At 37.7% G+C, this 17,252-nt stretch overlaps 1 protein-coding gene and 1 pseudogene across 1 annotated transcript; both read left to right on the top strand.

Annotated features, from left to right (window-relative positions):
- The first annotated feature begins 3,447 nt into the window (after positions 1-3,447).
- LOC133873196 (FT-interacting protein 3-like) lies at positions 3,448-5,279 on the top strand (annotated as a pseudogene).
- Positions 5,280-9,724: 4,445 nt separating this feature from the next.
- LOC133873195 (uncharacterized) lies at positions 9,725-16,288 on the top strand. Its single transcript, XM_062310926.1, has 4 exons — positions 9,725-10,124; positions 13,419-13,513; positions 13,690-14,994; positions 15,323-16,288. The coding sequence occupies exons 1-4, from the start codon at positions 9,725-9,727 to the stop codon at positions 16,286-16,288; spliced, it is 2,766 nt and encodes a 921-aa protein (XP_062166910.1).
- Positions 16,289-17,252: the final 964 nt, after the last annotated feature.

The raw sequence follows: 17,252 nt of genomic DNA, 5'->3' as shown, positions 1-17,252 counted from the left end.
TTTATTTATTTATTTTTAATTTTTTAGTGAAAGTAAAAAGTGATTGATATGATATAAAGTAGAAAGAATTTATATGAAAAAAGTGGAAAAAATTTGTATTGTAATGAATTTTTTATTTATTTAAATAGTAATAAAAAATTGTTGATATGATATAAAAAGTTAGAATGTTTTGAAATTGATTTTTTTTGGGAAAAAAAAAAAAAAAAAAGGGGAGAGGAAGGGTTTGCCAAATGGGCCTGAAGCATGAGGACAAAGATCCTCTCTAGTTCAACTAAACTGGAGAGGAGCTAGTTAGTTTTAAAGTAAGGGCAAATTTGTCTTTATATTTTTTTTTTGGACAAAATTGCCTTTGCTTTAAAATTGACCGGCTCTTCTACAATTCAGTTGAACTGGAGTGGATCGAAACTCGAAGCATGACCTTCATGGAAGAGAGAGAGGGAAATGAGAAAAAAAAAAGAAAAGAAAAGAGGAAGTGTAAAGAAAGAAAGGGAGAAATGGAAACGAATAAAAAAAAAGAATGGGTTGCTATTTACTAATGAAGCAAAAATCCATTTGGCATTTCATTTACATAATGGACAGGAGGGGTATTTTAGTATTTTGGTTAGCCATTTTGGGTCAAGGGAACATGCATAATTGTTGAAAATTATTTCATAAAAATTTAAGTTTATTTCCAATTTGAATATAGAAAATTTAAGTTTGTCTTAAATTTGAATATTTCAACTATTTATCTATTTCTTTTATTATTCTTTGTCCCACATTAAAAAACTATGAGTATTTTGTGTGCTTTATAAGCATTTATTATGCTCTTATACTAGATAAGATTTTTTAGTATATATGTGCTAGTTGTGCTAGTTGCGTCATCCAGTGCGAATTATTGGTCATCACACGCGTATTGTTTAGTTGCTTTAGACGTACTTAGTTGGAAACTGTATTAAAACTACTATAAATTATTTCTGAAATTTAGATAAGAATATATTATTCCAGCTTATTTTCCACATCTTTTCTCTTCTTTTCTTTTTCATCTTCTCTACTATTATAGAATTTTTGAATTCAGAGTAGTGTTCAGAATTTGTAATCCACACACTACATTCAGACAGTATTGTATCCTGATGACAAAATTGTTGTATTCCCTTTCGCAAAACTTATTGTTTAAGTGAGAATCAATATTTGTCTAAGAGACAGATTTACATTCGTCTTACTGTCCAATGTTCTCTCTATTCAGTTTTTATTTTTTTTTGCTTTCTTCAATTTACTGTAGTTCCGTGTTTTTATTTTCCAACAATAATCAATTAGAAATGCCCGGACTAAAAATCATCATCCGATCTAAAATTAAATTATATATTATATGTTATGAGACCACTAGCAGCAGATTCCCAACCATTTTCTTTATATTTAGATAACAAAACTACTTTTTGTTTTCCTATAAAAAAAATACTCCACAATAAATTCTCTTACATTTCCCTATATCAATTAAATATTTTTTTTTACTCTTACTTTATTCTTTTTCTTTCTTTCATACTTTTTCCTCTTCCCTAAATCAATTAAATATACATTTTTTATATTAAAATAATACATAGGGAATGAATAGTAGACATGTATACATAGAGAATTACTATTCATTCTCAACCCCCTCATCTAAATATAGGGTATTTGCTGTGGGAGTTTTTTGATGCTTTTTATGAAATTTTCCCTAAATATAGAGAATGGAACCAATATAGAGTAACTGCTGCTAGTGCTCTGAGAGAGAGAGAGCCGCTATATATACGGCCATTTCTCTTTAGACAAATGACAGTCCCATAACCATTCCGGGGCTGGAAAATGCTGAAACTGCGTAAACTATTCAGAGGAGACACGCTAATCAATGATCTACTTAAGCTTAAACATTTCTTTGGCATAAATGCAACTGCAATTATAAGATTCATTCATATTCAGGGGGAAAGGGGTTCATTGCATTCTTTTTTGGCAATTCAGATCAAATTGAGGTTCCACGTCCAGACTCTCATGGACCCTATTTCCTCCTATCATTACCATTAGGTCTGTATTCGAGTCGAGTCGAGTATTGAATGTTCAAGTTTGGCTCATTTAATTTTATTTCAAACACGAGTCAAGCTCGAACTTATCACCGAACTAGATATTATGTTTAAGCTTGACTCGTTTAATTTTATTTCGAACACGAGTCGAGTTACTTAATTAACTTATTCATTTCTTATATAAAGTAAACATCATGATTGTTTACTTTTTTGTAAATCCACTAATCATTAATTAATTAAATATTGTTAAAATTTTATCATTTTGAGTTAATTAAATAAATTAACTTGAATCTTAAATAAATAATCTCGAGTTTATATGTATGTATATAAATTCATTATCCACGTACACAAATTACGCGCTTGCAGCATAACTATACATACTCACAAACACACTTATATACACACAAATCTATAAAATTAAACTCACAACAATAATTCAAGTTATATCTATTATATTAAGAAGATAAATCATTTTTATTTAAGATGTTCTTATTATAAAAAGTAAAATAATATGAAAAAAAATTGTAGAAATGAAATTATATGAGTTTATATAATCTTATCCGAGTCGAATCGAATTTATATGAATATGTTTCGTTTAATATTCAAATATATTATTATATTTACAAACAACTAATTTATTATCCGAACAAAAATAAAATCGAGTGAGTCGAGATGACGAGCTACTTGTCTTATCTTACACCCCTCAGAGCACTCACACCGGTTGATGTAAAATTTTATCTATTTTAGATAATCAAAACAAACTTTTTATTAGTTTAGCTAACCACTTTCAAAATTATCCTCTATCCGATTATCTAAATTTAAATTATTAATTTTTTTTTCTTAAAAAAAAAAAAAACCATCTCCATTGCATCTTTGTTTCCCCCGAACCCATCCCACAAACGCACAAAGAAAAACTCCATTCTCTTCCTCTGTCACCTGTTCGTTTCCCACAAACCCATCCCAGCGCATCTCTGTTTTCAACACTCCCGATTGATGTTAGAAAAAGCTCCAAAAATCAAACCTCCATTCTCTTCCTCTATCACCCCAGTACTGGGAGCCCAAGTCCATCGGGGAAATCACCACCGTCGCTGAGGATTTGGAGGTGGTGGTGGGTGGGTCAGGTGTCGAAGGATTTGGTGAGAAACATGGGAATTTGGAGGACGGCCTTGCGAGTAAGTTTATTAAGGTTTGGGAGATTTTGGAGAGGAGGAAGGAGTAGGAGATGATGACACAGAGAGACGCGGAGACACAGAAAAAGAAAGCTGAAAGAAGAAGAAAAAGCTGAAAGAAAAAAAGAAGACGGCTGAAAGAAACAATAAAATAAAGATACATGCGTGAACAGTGCAACTCCACATGTAGGGTTGCACTGTTCACGGATGTAAGGAAAATCTACTTTAGCGTTGGTTTACATAATCGGATGGAGGGCTCTTTTTTGCTTTGGTTATCTATTATAGATTCACGGTGGGTTTTACATAACCCACTGTAGTTTTCCGGAAGTGTTTGTGAAGGCTATCCTGGGGAATCAGGCTTTAAGCACCGGGATTTCTCAGAGTGAGGATTTAATGTTTGTAGTAGCAGAGCCGATTGAGGAGCCCTTGATTTTACGTGTATAAGACACAGTTGCAGGTGACAAGGATGAAGTTCTGGGGAGGTGTACAATTCCTTTGAAGTATGTGGAAAGGAGGCAGGATAATACACCTGTAGATGCTGAGTGGTATACTTTTGAAATGCATGTCATTATAGAAGGGGTAGAGAAGAAGGAAACCAAAGTTGCCTGCAGGATTCAAGCGAGGATCTGCTTCGAAGGTGGTTATCATGTCCTGGACGCATCGATCCACTATAGCAGTGACCATCGACCTACAGCAAAACAGTTGTGGAAGACCAGCATTGGGGTACTGGAACTGGGGATTTTAAATGCTCAGGGCCTGATGTGGATGAAGACAAAAGATGGGCGTAAAACGACAAATGCTTATTGTGTGGCAAAATATGGTCAGAAGTGGGTGAGGACAAGGACGATTATGGATAGAGGTTCACCCAGGTGGAATGAGCAATATAGCTGGGAGGTATTTGATCCTTGTACCGTCATAACGATTGGGGTGTTTGATTACTGTCTTTTCCAAGGAAGAGATAAGTATGGAAGGGCAAAGGATTTAAGTATTGGGAAGGTAAGGATTCGTCTTTCCACCATTGAAACTGGTCGTGTTTACACACACTCGTATCTACTTCTAGTTCTAAACCTCGATGGGGTGAAGAAGATGGGTGAAATTCATTTGGCCTTGAGGTTCACATGCTCCTCTTTATTTAATATGATGCACATGTGCTCATAGCCACTTTTGCCTAAAATGCACGATCTTCACCCATTAACTATTAGCGAGCATGAGAACTTCATGAGCTTGAGGCATGAAGCAACTGATCAAACTCTAAGCTTGAGGCATGAAGCAACTCAAGCTATATCAATGAGGTTGAGCCGGGTTGACCCACCGCTAAGGAAAGAGGTGGTGGAGTATATGTTGGATGCAGGCTCGCAAATGTGGAGTATGAGAAGGAGCAAAGCAAACTTTCTCAGGATTATGGGAGTTTTGAGTGGCTTAATTGCTAGAGGAAGATGGTTTGATCAGATTTGCCACTGGAAAAATCCCATCATAACCGTAGTGATTCACATCTTGTTTATAATACTGGTTATGTACCCTGGGTTCATCTTACCCGCAATTTTCCTCTACCTTCTCTTGATTGGGGTTTGGAACTATATACGGAGGCCAAGGCATCCTTCTTGTGTGGACATTCGTCTTTCTCATTTAGATACTGTACATCCCGATGAACTTGACGAAGAATTTGATACAGTTCCAACTTCCCGGCCTTCCGACATTGTAAGGATGCGATATGATCGGTTGAGAAGTATTGCCGGGAGGCTTCAGACAGTGGTGGGTGACTTGGCTACTCAAGGGGAGAGGCTACAATCTTTGCTGACCTGGCAAGATCCAAGAGCAACAACTCTGTCCGTGATTTTCTGTCTGGTTACTGCTATTGTTTTCTGTCTTATACCATTCCGAGTTTTGGTCCTTCTCACAGGATTTTATATGTTGAGACATCCAAGGTTTCGTAGCAAGCTTCCTTCGGTACCAACGAATTTCTTCCGGAGGCTGCCGTCAAAAATAGACTACATGCTATGAGCAAAGCAGTTTTATCTGCAATTGCTTTTGTTTCTTGTTGCATCTCCTTTTTGCAATGCTATGTTTGTATCAATCTGGGTATTAAGTTTGGTTATAATATGGTTTTTATTGTAATTTTTGTATCTGTAATTTGTGTGTGCCTCGAAGTGTTTTTGCTTTGTAATTGAAGAAGCGTAAGGCCAAGTACGCAGAGAATAGAGAGCTAACAGAGAACACGCACACATGAACAGTAACGTATACAGTAATGTGAAGAGTGTTTTGGAATACAAATTAATGGTAAAGAGAACACACAGCACAATGGAGTCTCACCACTGTGTTTGGAGAAGTCTCATCTTACAAGAATAGGGAAAACTCAATAATTTCAATGCTCTGTTAACATCTTAGTAGAGGTATCTTTGAGGCATGAAATGCCTGAGAGTTGATTACGAATATACATACATTGTGGATGATAATTAAGTTATTTCTTTCTGGGATTTCTTTTTGATGATGATCAATTTGTTGGGGTTTCTTTTCTAAAATGTCTTAGTAGTCCTGTCACTTTTTGAGAGAACTAGGTATAACATACATGCTCCTCTCATATTTGTTTGCCACTTTTTTTTTTTTTAATTAATATTAGAACTTCTCTATTGACCAATACCTCAACAACCCCCCCTCTCCCCCAAAAAAGAAAAAGAAAAAAAAGAAAGAAAGAAAGAAAGAAGAAAACCCAATAGTACAAAGAAAAGAAAAAGGTGTTCTACTCAATTGATGTGCACGATTCTGTGCATTTTGTATTCAAAACATTGGATGGACTTAACAATAGCAAGCTATATCTATTGATATGGGGGAGCATTGATTCAATTTTTCTCTTATTGTCATCTCATTTGTTTATTGCTTTTAGTATGCTGTTGATTTCTCTTCCCAGAGACAAATTTTTGCTATACTGTAATGTGAATTAACGCCATGTCTGTTATAGCTATATAGCGTCTTGTAGCTGTATATAGAATTTGAGATGTTGATAAGCACTCCTTGGGGACATGTCACATTGCTTATCTAAGTGGGTCTCACCTGGGATATTTACATAAAGAGGAAGTTTGGAAGGGTCAATGATGAGATATCTTCCTTTGGATTGCTTGCTGATTCCATTCACAAATTCAGCGAGATATATGAGAAGATTGAGAATAGTAAAAAAAGGCAGCAGATGGTGGAGCTAGAGAGGATGAGAATGGATTTTCATAGGTCTGGTGAGAGCACAGACTGAGATTGCGAAAATACGGCACGGTGACGACGAGGAGAATGATGTCTCTCCTGATAATGCGCGCTAGCGCCTGATATGATCGTGCATCTCAGAATAACATCATTCTCCTCACTGCCAAATTGGATCAGAAGGGCGCATCTATATATGCTTATCAAACGAACTTTTTACGGGTACTTCATTTATGCTTCCTCATTTTCCGCAATTGAGGGTATTAGCACCTATGGCTTTGTTTGAGATGCCTTAAGGTCACCTGATTTTCAGTTCAGTGTTTTATTTAAGTTTTTCATTTTGTTAGGTGCATTTGGGATTATGATTTCGTAGATAATAAATGTAATTTTAAACTAAATTGCACAATATAAATTGTTTGAAAACTGCGATTTGAAAACGTAGAAAATTTGTTTTTTCAAATTGCAGGTAATTAAGATGATGACTTTTTGAAAACGCAGAATTTTAAAGGCTAAGATTCCGTTTGGGTTTGTAATTTCAAAAAGTGCGATTTAAAATAATGATTTTAAAATGTGCGATTTGAAAAAAGTTATTTTTAAAAATCAAATCAAGCGTTTGGCAAAATCGCAGTTTAACCTTTAAAATCACAAATTAACCTTTAAAATCTATAACTTATCGATTTAGGACGAAAAAAAAACTAGTGAAGAACTAGTCGAGGGAAGGAAAGAGATCTGTCCCTCCTCCTTTAAAGAGCACTCCCGCGGTGGAGGGAAACCTCACAAGGAGAGAGAAAGTATCTCCTTAGAGAAAACAGAGAGTTTCTCTCTCTAAACAAGAGAGAAGCAGAAACGCTCAATAGTAACTTGATTTGAATTTAGAGCAGTAATCTTTATATAAAAATGTCTCTAGAGAGAGAGACTCTGCCTTCTCTCTAACGAGGGAAAGGTTTCCTCATCCTTTTTACTCTATCTGATTCTTACACCTGTTCTAACACAGTTTCCCATCCCACTTTCACCTGTCAATTTCACAGAATCTGTCCTTCTTTGTTTCTATTCGCTTCACTTCCTTTTTCCTCTCTTTTCTCTTACCTCTACCTTTGGCTTTTTCTACTTCTTGCTATTTTCCTGCAACATGGACCAACCATCGATCAATCTCCAGGCGCTTATTCAGGAAACTCAAGCACTCAACTGTGATGATCCTTGTCCTTTGGAATCGGCGCCTCTCCCTTTTGATAACTCTTTCCGTCTACTGGGCAGGTTGGTTTCTCCAAATCCCCCCTCTCTTGTTTGGGTTCGTGATATTCTTAATGTCTCTTGGCGTTTTGCTTTGCCTTTTGAGGTGGATTTACTTCCGGGAGATCGTTTTCTTTTCAAAGTTTTTGAGCATCGTTTGATTAAAGAAATTATGGATAATGGTCCTTATAATGTTAAAGGTGCTCTGCTTGTTGTTAAACCATGGTCCCTTGAGCTTGCCTTTGAAGAGTTTGATCTCTCTTCTTGTGCTTTTTGGGTGCAAGTGCATGGTCTTCCCCTTGAAAATATGCTGGCTGTGAACGCCATAAAGATTGGCAAACTGTTTGGTCTTGAGGTATTGACTGTTGAAGATGGTGAACGGTCGGGTATTATCAATCATCATCATCTTCGTTTTCGGTTGGTTATTGATGTTTCATTGCCTCTGGTTCCGGGTTTCTTTCTTCCATGCAGTGGCCTTTCTGCGCTTTGGATTAAACTTCTGTATGAGAGATTGGGTGACTATTGCGTGTTATGTGGTTGTATTGGTCACCGTAAAACTTATTGTGCTCCTCCTCCTCATTTGGTTGATCCTGAACGTTATACTACTTCTCTTCGTGGTTATGTATACCCAAAGTCTCGGAAATTGGTGTCTGCTTCCCCTGCTTCGGTTTCTAGTGGACGTTCCACTCCACCTCTGCCATCTTCTGCTGGAGCTTCAGGTTCTGTTCTTTACTTACATGGTGCTGTTTCTGCCTCTGCTGCTCCTCCCCCCATCCCTTCGTCAACAGTTCCATTGAGGCATGTGACGGATGTTCCCCTGCCTCCTGTATCCAGGCCTCATCCCTCTGCACGTTCATCTTACTTCTATGGACAGGGAGCTGCCACGTCCGCCCAACCTTATCAGTCGTCCAAAGGAAAAGAAAAAATATCTCCCCCTTTGGTATCTTCTGACCCGATGGTGGTGGGCCAGTCTGACCCTCAATTTGGATTGGACCCCGTCTTTTCTGGGCCTACTGTGTATGGGCCACATGATCAGCATAACACTGGGCATATTCATCTTGCCCAGCAAATTACGGGCGTGTTGAGCCAATCTTCTTCGGGTTTAACTGTGTTTGGCCCTTCAGCTCTTCACTTCTACTCTGGTCTGCCTCCAGCCACCACGGATCTTATGCTATTTGGTTCCACGCTGCTTGTCTCGGTTTCTTCTCAGCACCAAGTAAGATCTCTTCCTCCTTCTTTCCCATTCCCTGTGCCCCCTTATATGCCGGTTTATCCTCAAACCTCTCTTCCAGATATTTCCCATCTCTACACTCAACCAATTGTTACTTTGCCGCCTCCTCCATTTCAAGTCCATTCCAGCCCTCCCTCATACAATTATCCTCCAGTTTATTCCCCCACCAAGCCACTTCCCACAAAAACATCACCCTCTCCTCGTCAGTCTGCTCGCCATCATCCTTATTTGCCAAAAACACAGGTCTTGGTGGTTAGGGGCAGAGCTCCGGTGGCTGAGGTCTATCCAACTCCACTTTCGGAGTTAAGTCCAAGGCTGGGTCAGAAGCGGGTTGCTGTCTCGGAGGTCTCGGATTTATTTTCCCCTCCATCCAAGAAGCTGTCTTCTTCTCTTGGTATCGGAGACCGTATGTTACTTGCTGCTCAGTCCCTGTCTTCACTGAGGAATTCTCCACCAGCTCCGGTCACTCCAGGGACTACTCAGGACCTCTCTCTAGCAGCCTCTTCTCCTGGTTCGAAGGATCCCCTGTTGGCTGCTTCTCTTGAGCTCCTGTCCTCTTCAGCAGGAAAACAGTTTCACAAGGCTGCTAGGAAAACTCGTAGTGTTACCCAGCTGGTTCTTGTGGATGAAGTCTCCCATGTTGATGCTCATGTGGCTGTATCATCTTCAGCATCTTTTGAGGCGGCTGGCTCTGCCAGGCCCCCTCCAGCACCATGATTACACTCTCTTGGAACTGTAGGGGTTTAGCTCAGTCCTCTACAGTTCGGAGTCTAAGGGCTATTATCAGGAAGCATAATCCTGATGTTATTTTTTTGACAGAAACAAAAACAGCTTCTCACTTAGCTAGCCCTATTTTGAACCAACTGGGTTTTGTACATATGCTCCAGGCTCCGCCTTCCGGTTCTAAAGGCGGTCTTCTTTTGGCTTGGAAGAATGATATTAACTTTGTCAGTGTGTGTGTTTCTAGTAATATTATCTCTGTTTGGTACTATTCTGTGGATCCCTCTGTGAAATGCTTGTTCTCTTTTGTCTATGGCCCCCCATATAAGAAAACTGACTTAGACTTTTGGATGGCTTTGGCAGATTTTGGTAATACTTATTCTATTCCTTGGATTTGTTTGGGTGATTTTAATACTATTTCATCTTCTGATGATAAATTGGGTGGACGTCCTTTTGACCATTTCTCATTTAATCCCATCAATGAATTTATGGATTCTTTTGGTATGGTGGATTTGGGTTTCTCGAGCAATCCTTTTACTTGGTCTAATCACCGACAAGGTTTTGATTTAATAAAGGAACGTCTGGATAGGAGTATTGCTAATAATCAATGGATACATTTTTTCCCAAACTATTCTATTACTCATTTTCCTGCCCATAATTCGGATCATAACCCTTTGCTATTGGACACGTCTATCCCTCTCCCTTCGTTACCTAGGCCTTTTAGGTTTGAAGAATTTTGGACTCGTGATCCGACTTGTGGAATTGTATAACACCCAAATAATAATTATTAAATATTTTAAGATTTGATAATTAGTTGGAAAAAAAAAATAAAATAGATAAGTGAAAAAAAAAAATCGAATCAGTAGTAATAACTGGAAAAAAAAAATATTAAATTTCTGGCTGAATTGAGGGTTACGTGGCAAGTTTGAAGCTTCATTTTCTTGTGGACATGTTGAGCTGCGTATCTTTCACGTAAGTAGTTTCTTCTTCACCAATCAATTTTCTACCGGTCACAGTTATAAGAGCTGAGTTATTTTATTTCTGCACATCATACTTTAGTTCAGTTAAGAAGCTCTTCTCAGAGGAAATCTGCAGGTATTTTCTCTTAAGAATTAGTGCACTCTATTTGTTCATTAGCTCTTTAATAATTTTGGCATATATTCATTACTATTTATTCTTTTCTTTTTCAATTTTCTTTTTATTCCTTTTCATGCCGTGCGTGTACCAGACCCTATATCCTCAAGATTTTATTTTTTCTTTTCCTTCCTCTTTTCTTCTTCTTCTCTGCTTGTGTTTCTTCATTTTTTTCTCCTTGCACAGTTTGAGAGGGAGACGAGAGTGGAGATGAGGGAGAGTTGTGTGTGTGTGACCGTGAGAGGGAGGGGAGGAAGGAAGAGGACCCAGCCGGTGGGTGGGCCATCGGACTGGGCGGACGACGCCGCCGGACCGGCAGGCCACGGTCCCGCGCCGGCGACGTCTCCTGGTGCCTTTTTCCGGCGACTTTGCCGGTACCCATACCTTTGGAAGCCAATTTTCTCCTTGGGTAAGTGAAAATCTTAGTCTTTATCAATTTTTGGTTGAGTTTTGAGAAGAATTTAGAGCAAGATTCGTTGGGTAGGCTGAATGGGTTTTGAACAGAATTGTTTTTTTTCTTCAGATGGGTATAACCTGCGAAGACTCTTCTCTGTCTATTTTTTTGGGTTGGCTTTGTGGGTTCGGTTGGTTGGAAGGAGGTTGGCTGTGGGTTTCGGCCGGTTGGTTGGAGAGGGCAGTGGATTCATTTGAAGGGCTGGCCGAGTGTGTTGAGATGTTGATGTTTTTGGCAGATCTGTGTGTGTAGTGTTTCAACTGAATGGATGTTTTGGTTTTGTGGTTCCTTGAGCTTTTGGCCACTGAGCTATGGTGAAGGAATCTGGCCGTGTGTGTGTGTCCTGTTTTGAGTTATTATTTTGGCCGGTTCCGTGATGTTGCCTTTGGGTTTTTGATTTGTTGTGCTAACCGGTTTGAGTTTTTGGATTTCCTTGTGGTTTTGGTGGTTCTATGCCATGTAGAATTTGGTTTTTAGTGGGTTATTTAGGTTAGTATTAGTTTACCCGGTAGATGTTGTGTTTTTGGGTAGACCCGTGAGTTGGGGTTGAAATTATAGGGTTTTGATATTTAAGTCTTATTAGTTAATTTATCTCTAGGTTTGGTATTATTTTTATTAATTATGGGATTATTTTTGGTTAATTAGATAGAATAATTTTATTTTTTTTAGAAAAGGTATGAATATAATAATAATGTAAGAATTAGCTCTAATTTAGATTTTAAGGTTTATTATTAACTGTTATAACGGCTTTCTAATTTCAGAATATCCTCTAAATAAAATTTACCTTTGCATTTTATTTAGGTAAAAGCAACTCTGACAAAAAGGGCTATCAAGGTAAGGGGATACAACACCGAAAAACCCTCAACAAGATTTTACTATAAATCTTTTGAAAAAGTGTTGGGGAATTTTACAAAGCATTGATCATGTGATTTTTAATGCGAAGCTTTTATTGCTCATAAGTTATTATTCAAGAATTTTGTGCATAAATTAGAGTTATGAGTAAGAGCATTTTTAAAGTTATGATTTATGCATAATTAAAGTTATGATTATGAACATTTCAAAAATTATGAATTATGCATACTCAGAGAAATGATAAAGAGCATTTCAAGAATATGATTCTATTCATGAATCCAGTGAATGAAAGAAAAGAGATTTTAAAAATTAATTCTGCACATGACTACAGTTATGAAAACGGCTCTTACAGTTTTGAAATAAAGTATACAGTTAAAGCAGAGCCACAGTATAATAGAAAACGTTCATGTGCAGTAACCGTTTAACCCTGAGGCACTATTACAGCTAGAATTGGTACCCATAGGGTAGCATGGCAAGCATACCATGTGTTGGTGTGTGCTACCAGCCGATGTTGGCCTTCACCTAGGGAAGATTCCCAACTCGGAACCGGCTCTCCCCTGTGACAACAGGCTGAGTCCATAGGTCTGTGTGACAAAAGCCAACGTGCTCCGCTCACGGATAACAGCGGTTTAGAGTCTATAAAGAGTTAAACCACAGTTAAAGGATAAAAGAGGAAATAAAAAGAATTGATTTAATTATTCATGCCATTATTCATATTCTTGTTCATCTATTTTTAAGTTCTGTTAATTATACTTATAAATTCTGTTTTAATTGCTCATTATGATATTTTTGTCATTATGCATAATTAATGATTTTATAGCATGTTTTATTTTCCTGGTGTTGATATTTCCATACTGAGTTGTCGAACTCACCCCTTTCCCTTATAACCATTTTCAGATGAAGGTGTACATCATAGTTTTGAGGGGAGGAGTGCCTGTAGGACTCCTGGTGGTCAGTGACCCCCAGATCTGGCCCCATCCGTGGGCAACTTGGACTTATTGTACAGTGGACCAGTAGAGGATGTAGGTTCTTGTAAATAGTAGCAGTTTGGTACCTGGGGACTCCGTCGTGGACATAGATTGTAGAGCTGATAAATAATGATAGTACAGTCATATTTTGTTGATGGAAACTGTACTCATTTCAGTCTTTTATCTTATGTGGTGGTTTTTCTAGCAATGTTGATTGCTAGCTTTTGTTTTACCACTTTACTTTTGAGCTGTAAATAACTTCGAGCCCCAGTGTAAAATTTTGATACTGCTATCTTAGTTGGTAAAATAATAATAATACTACTTGTGTTTTGAAACTCTCTGTCTTTATTTATTTATTTATCTTTTAGTTCGCGTTTCCCTTATTTTCCTAAACGGGGGCGTGACAAATTGTGGTTGAGGAGGCTTGGTCTTCTCTTATTACAGGATCTCCCTCTTATTGTTTGGCAAAAAAGTTGAAACTCACCAAATCTGCTATTAAGCAATGGAATAAGCTTTATTTTGGTGATATTAAAACCAAGGTAGATAATACTCTAGCTCTCCTTGATACTGCTCAACAGGCCCCTCCTACTGATTCTAATCTTGCCTTGGAACTTCATCTCCAGAATCTGCTAGATATTTATCTACAACAGGAGGAATCTCTCTAGAAGCAAAAATCTAGAGAATTATGGCTCACTACCACAGATCTTAATACCAGGTTTTTCATACTAGTACTTTGATTCGTCGGAGACGGAATTCTATTAATCTTTTGCAATCTCCTCAGGGAGGTTGGCTTTCGGACCGTTCAGCTATAGGGGATTGTTTTATTACTCATTTTAAATTACTTTTTACTTCCTCCCATCCTTCACCCAATGAGGAGTTATTGAGTCTATTTGATCCGGTTATCTCGGCTGAGGATAATTTGCACCTAGGTTCTTTGCCTACGGAATCTGAGATATTTGCTTCTTTAAAGAGTTTAGGGCGTACCAAAGCCCCTGGTCCTGATGGTTTTACTGCTTTGTTTTATGTCAAATATTGGGATTATATCAAAAACACTGTTCTTCTGGCTATTGGGAATTTTTTCCAAAATAATAATTTGTTGAGGGAACAAAATCATACGTTTATTGCTTTGATTCCAAAGCGTTTGGGTGCATCCTCTGTCCATCATTATCGGCCTATTAGTTTATGCAATATTATCTACAAGATCATTTCAAAATTGCTTGCTAATAGGTTAAAGCCTCTTTTATCCAAAGTTATTTCACCTTTTCAGACAGCCTTTGTTCCTGGGCGACATATCCAGGATAATTCTATATTGGCACATGAAATGCTTCATACGCTCAAATCAAAGAGGGGTAATGGTGGTCTTATGGCGGTTAATATTGATATGGAAAAGGCATTTGACCGTATGGAATGGAGTTTCATTATTTCTATTCTTAATACTTTGGGTTTCAATGACAAATGGATCAACTGGATTCGTCTCTGTATTACAACAACTTCTTTCTCGGTGTTATTAAATGGTAGTCCTTTTGGCCATTTCAGACCTTCTCGGGGTTTGCGTCAAGGTGATCCTCTGTCTCCTTTTCTTTTCATTATTGGTACTGAGGCTTTATCTCGTTTACTACATCACCATTTAAGGGGTTTCAGTGTTTCTCGGGACAATTTGGCCATCAATCATCTGCTTTTTGCTGATGACTTGGTTATTTTTACCTCCGCAACATCTTCTGAAGCTTCCAGGATTAAAATTTGTTTGGATAAATATAGCCTTTGTTCAGGACAATCTATCAATATTTCTAAGTCTAATATTCTCTTTAGTAAGAATACTACAGCTTCTACTATCTCAAGTATTCAGGGATTCCTTCCTTTTGCTATCACACCAGTTTCAGCTAAGCATCTGGGTCTTCCTATGCTTATTGGTCGTTCTAAGAAATTTGCTTTTTCCAATATCCTTGATAAAGTTAAGGGGAAAATTGAGGGCTGGCGTTCGAAGACTTTCTCCCAAGCTGGGAAATCCGTTCTCATTAAGGTTGTGGCTTCTTCTATCCCTTCCTATGCTATGAGCTCTTTTTTTTATTCCGGATGAGTTATGTCATCGTCTGGACATGGCTTTTAAAAATTTCTGGTGGGGTTTTCCTAAAGGCAAGTCCCATAATTTATCTCTCAAATCCTGGAATTCTATTTGTTTACCTAAAGATCAGGGTGGCTTGGGCTTTCGTCTTATGAAGGATATTAATATTTCTCTTATTTCAAAGTTGGGTTGGAAGTTACTTATGAATAGTGATTGTCTTTGGGTTTCTTTATTCAAGAATAAATATTTCAAATATGGGGATTTGCTTTCTAGCCCTCTTTCACAGGGGTCTTATATTTGGAATGATATCAAGACCATTGTTCCTTTTCTGAAATTTGGAGCTTGTTATATTTCTCATTCGTTAAGTTCACTTGCTATTTGGTTTGCCCCATGGATTCCCACGTTGCCTAATTTCCGGCCTACTCCTCGGGTTGAGGGTTTACAAGCAAATTTTCCTCTTGCAATATTGGATTTAGTTTCTTCTTCCACAGGGACTTGGAATTTTCCTTTGTTGGAATTCCTTTTTGATCAGGCTTCTGTTTCTGAGATTCTGAAGATCAGGACACGGTTTGATACTGATTCAATTCTATGGACTCCTTCATTGACGGGTGTGTTCTCTACAAAGTCAGCCCATTGGTTCTATACATCTCAAAGGACTTCAGTTGTTTCCCCTTTATCTCAAGCCAATTGGAAACTTCTTTGGAAGTTAAAAATAAATCACAGGCTTCACCTCTTTCTCTGGAAAATGGTTTGGAATATTCTTCCCACCAAGGAACGTATTTTGTCGGCTATTTGGACTCAGTCTAGATCTGATTCAACATGCTCCCTGTGTTCTTCTTCCACAGATTCTCTGGTTCACCTGTTTTTGTCTTGTCCCATTGCTAGGGTCGTTTGGCGAAATTCTTTCTGGCCATTGGATATTCTAGCTCTGCGTATCTCTTCTATGGCTGAGTGGTTCAATGTTATTCTTCATCCACATAGAATTGGTATTCCGGCACCTGATTCTCACTTTTTCCAAATATTTGCAGCTGTTGCTTGTGACCAAATTTGGTTTGCTAGGAACAAAGCTCATCATGAGAATTTAATTCCCAATGCTATGGCTCTGTCTGTCAAGATCAATCGTCTATCCAAAGAACATTATTGGGCTTGGAAATTAAAGGTCACACCTGTTTTTCCTGAGTGGAAACGACCATTGGCTTCTTCTTTCAAGATTAATTTTGATACTGCCATTAGGGATACTTTTTCTACTTAATCGGCCGTTTGTCGAGATTCAAAAGGCTCGATTGTTCATTGTTTGGCTCAAGTTAGTCCCCCTTGTACTGCTATTTACGGTGAGGCCTCTGCGGCTCTTCTTGCAGCTCAACTGTCCCTGTCCCTCAAGCTTCCATCAGTTATCTTTGAAGGTGATTCTCTTATGGTAACTCTTGCCATTAACAATCCTTCTATCACACAGGATTGACGAATCTCTTCAGTTATTTCGGATTTTCTCTCAACCATCCCATCCTCGACCAGCTGGTCAGCTAGTCATATCAACCGAAGTGCAAACTTCTGTGCCCATCATGTGGCATCCTGGGCCGCAACTAGATTCTCGTCTAGCTGCATTCCCTCTCCATCCTGTTTACCGATTTCTTTTCCGCCATGTTTAGGAAAGAAATCTTCTGCTTTTTTCTTTGTACCTTGATTTTGTTTTTATTGTTTCTGATTGTACTTACAAAAAAAAAAAAAAAAAACTTGATTTGAATTTCGCTAGTACCTTATCTATATTGTTAGTCATATATCTAGAATTTCTGACAGTGATTTTTTGATTATCTACAATTTTTAGGATATTTTATCAAGTATGTTTCTTCCAATATTAACCATTACTTTCAAATTAAATTGTAAGAATTTTTTCATACCGACATTTATCACGTTTACAAACTCAAACACTTATTATCTTGTTTTTTTTTTCTTTCATATTTTAAAATGATAAATGCTAATGCAGTAAAATGACAGCTATTGAATTTAAAAATAATTGTTAAGATTTTTTTAAAAACATATACATGATGTAATATTTTAAGAATTATAAAAGATATTCGACTACTAAAATGAAGGACACAAACATTGTAAAGGTTGGTTCGTTTTCTCTTCCCATCTTATATTCATCTGTAATTCTATCAGTGTTGAGGGGCCGGGTCCAGTTGTGTATTGGACCATCCACGAAAGATGGAGCCCATCAT

This window comes from Alnus glutinosa, chromosome 7 (assembly GCF_958979055.1).
Source record: "Alnus glutinosa chromosome 7, dhAlnGlut1.1, whole genome shotgun sequence".
Taxonomy (NCBI): Eukaryota; Viridiplantae; Streptophyta; class Magnoliopsida; order Fagales; family Betulaceae; genus Alnus; species Alnus glutinosa.
Note: the sequence above shows the minus strand (reverse complement) of the source record. Positions and strands in the feature narration are given on the sequence as shown.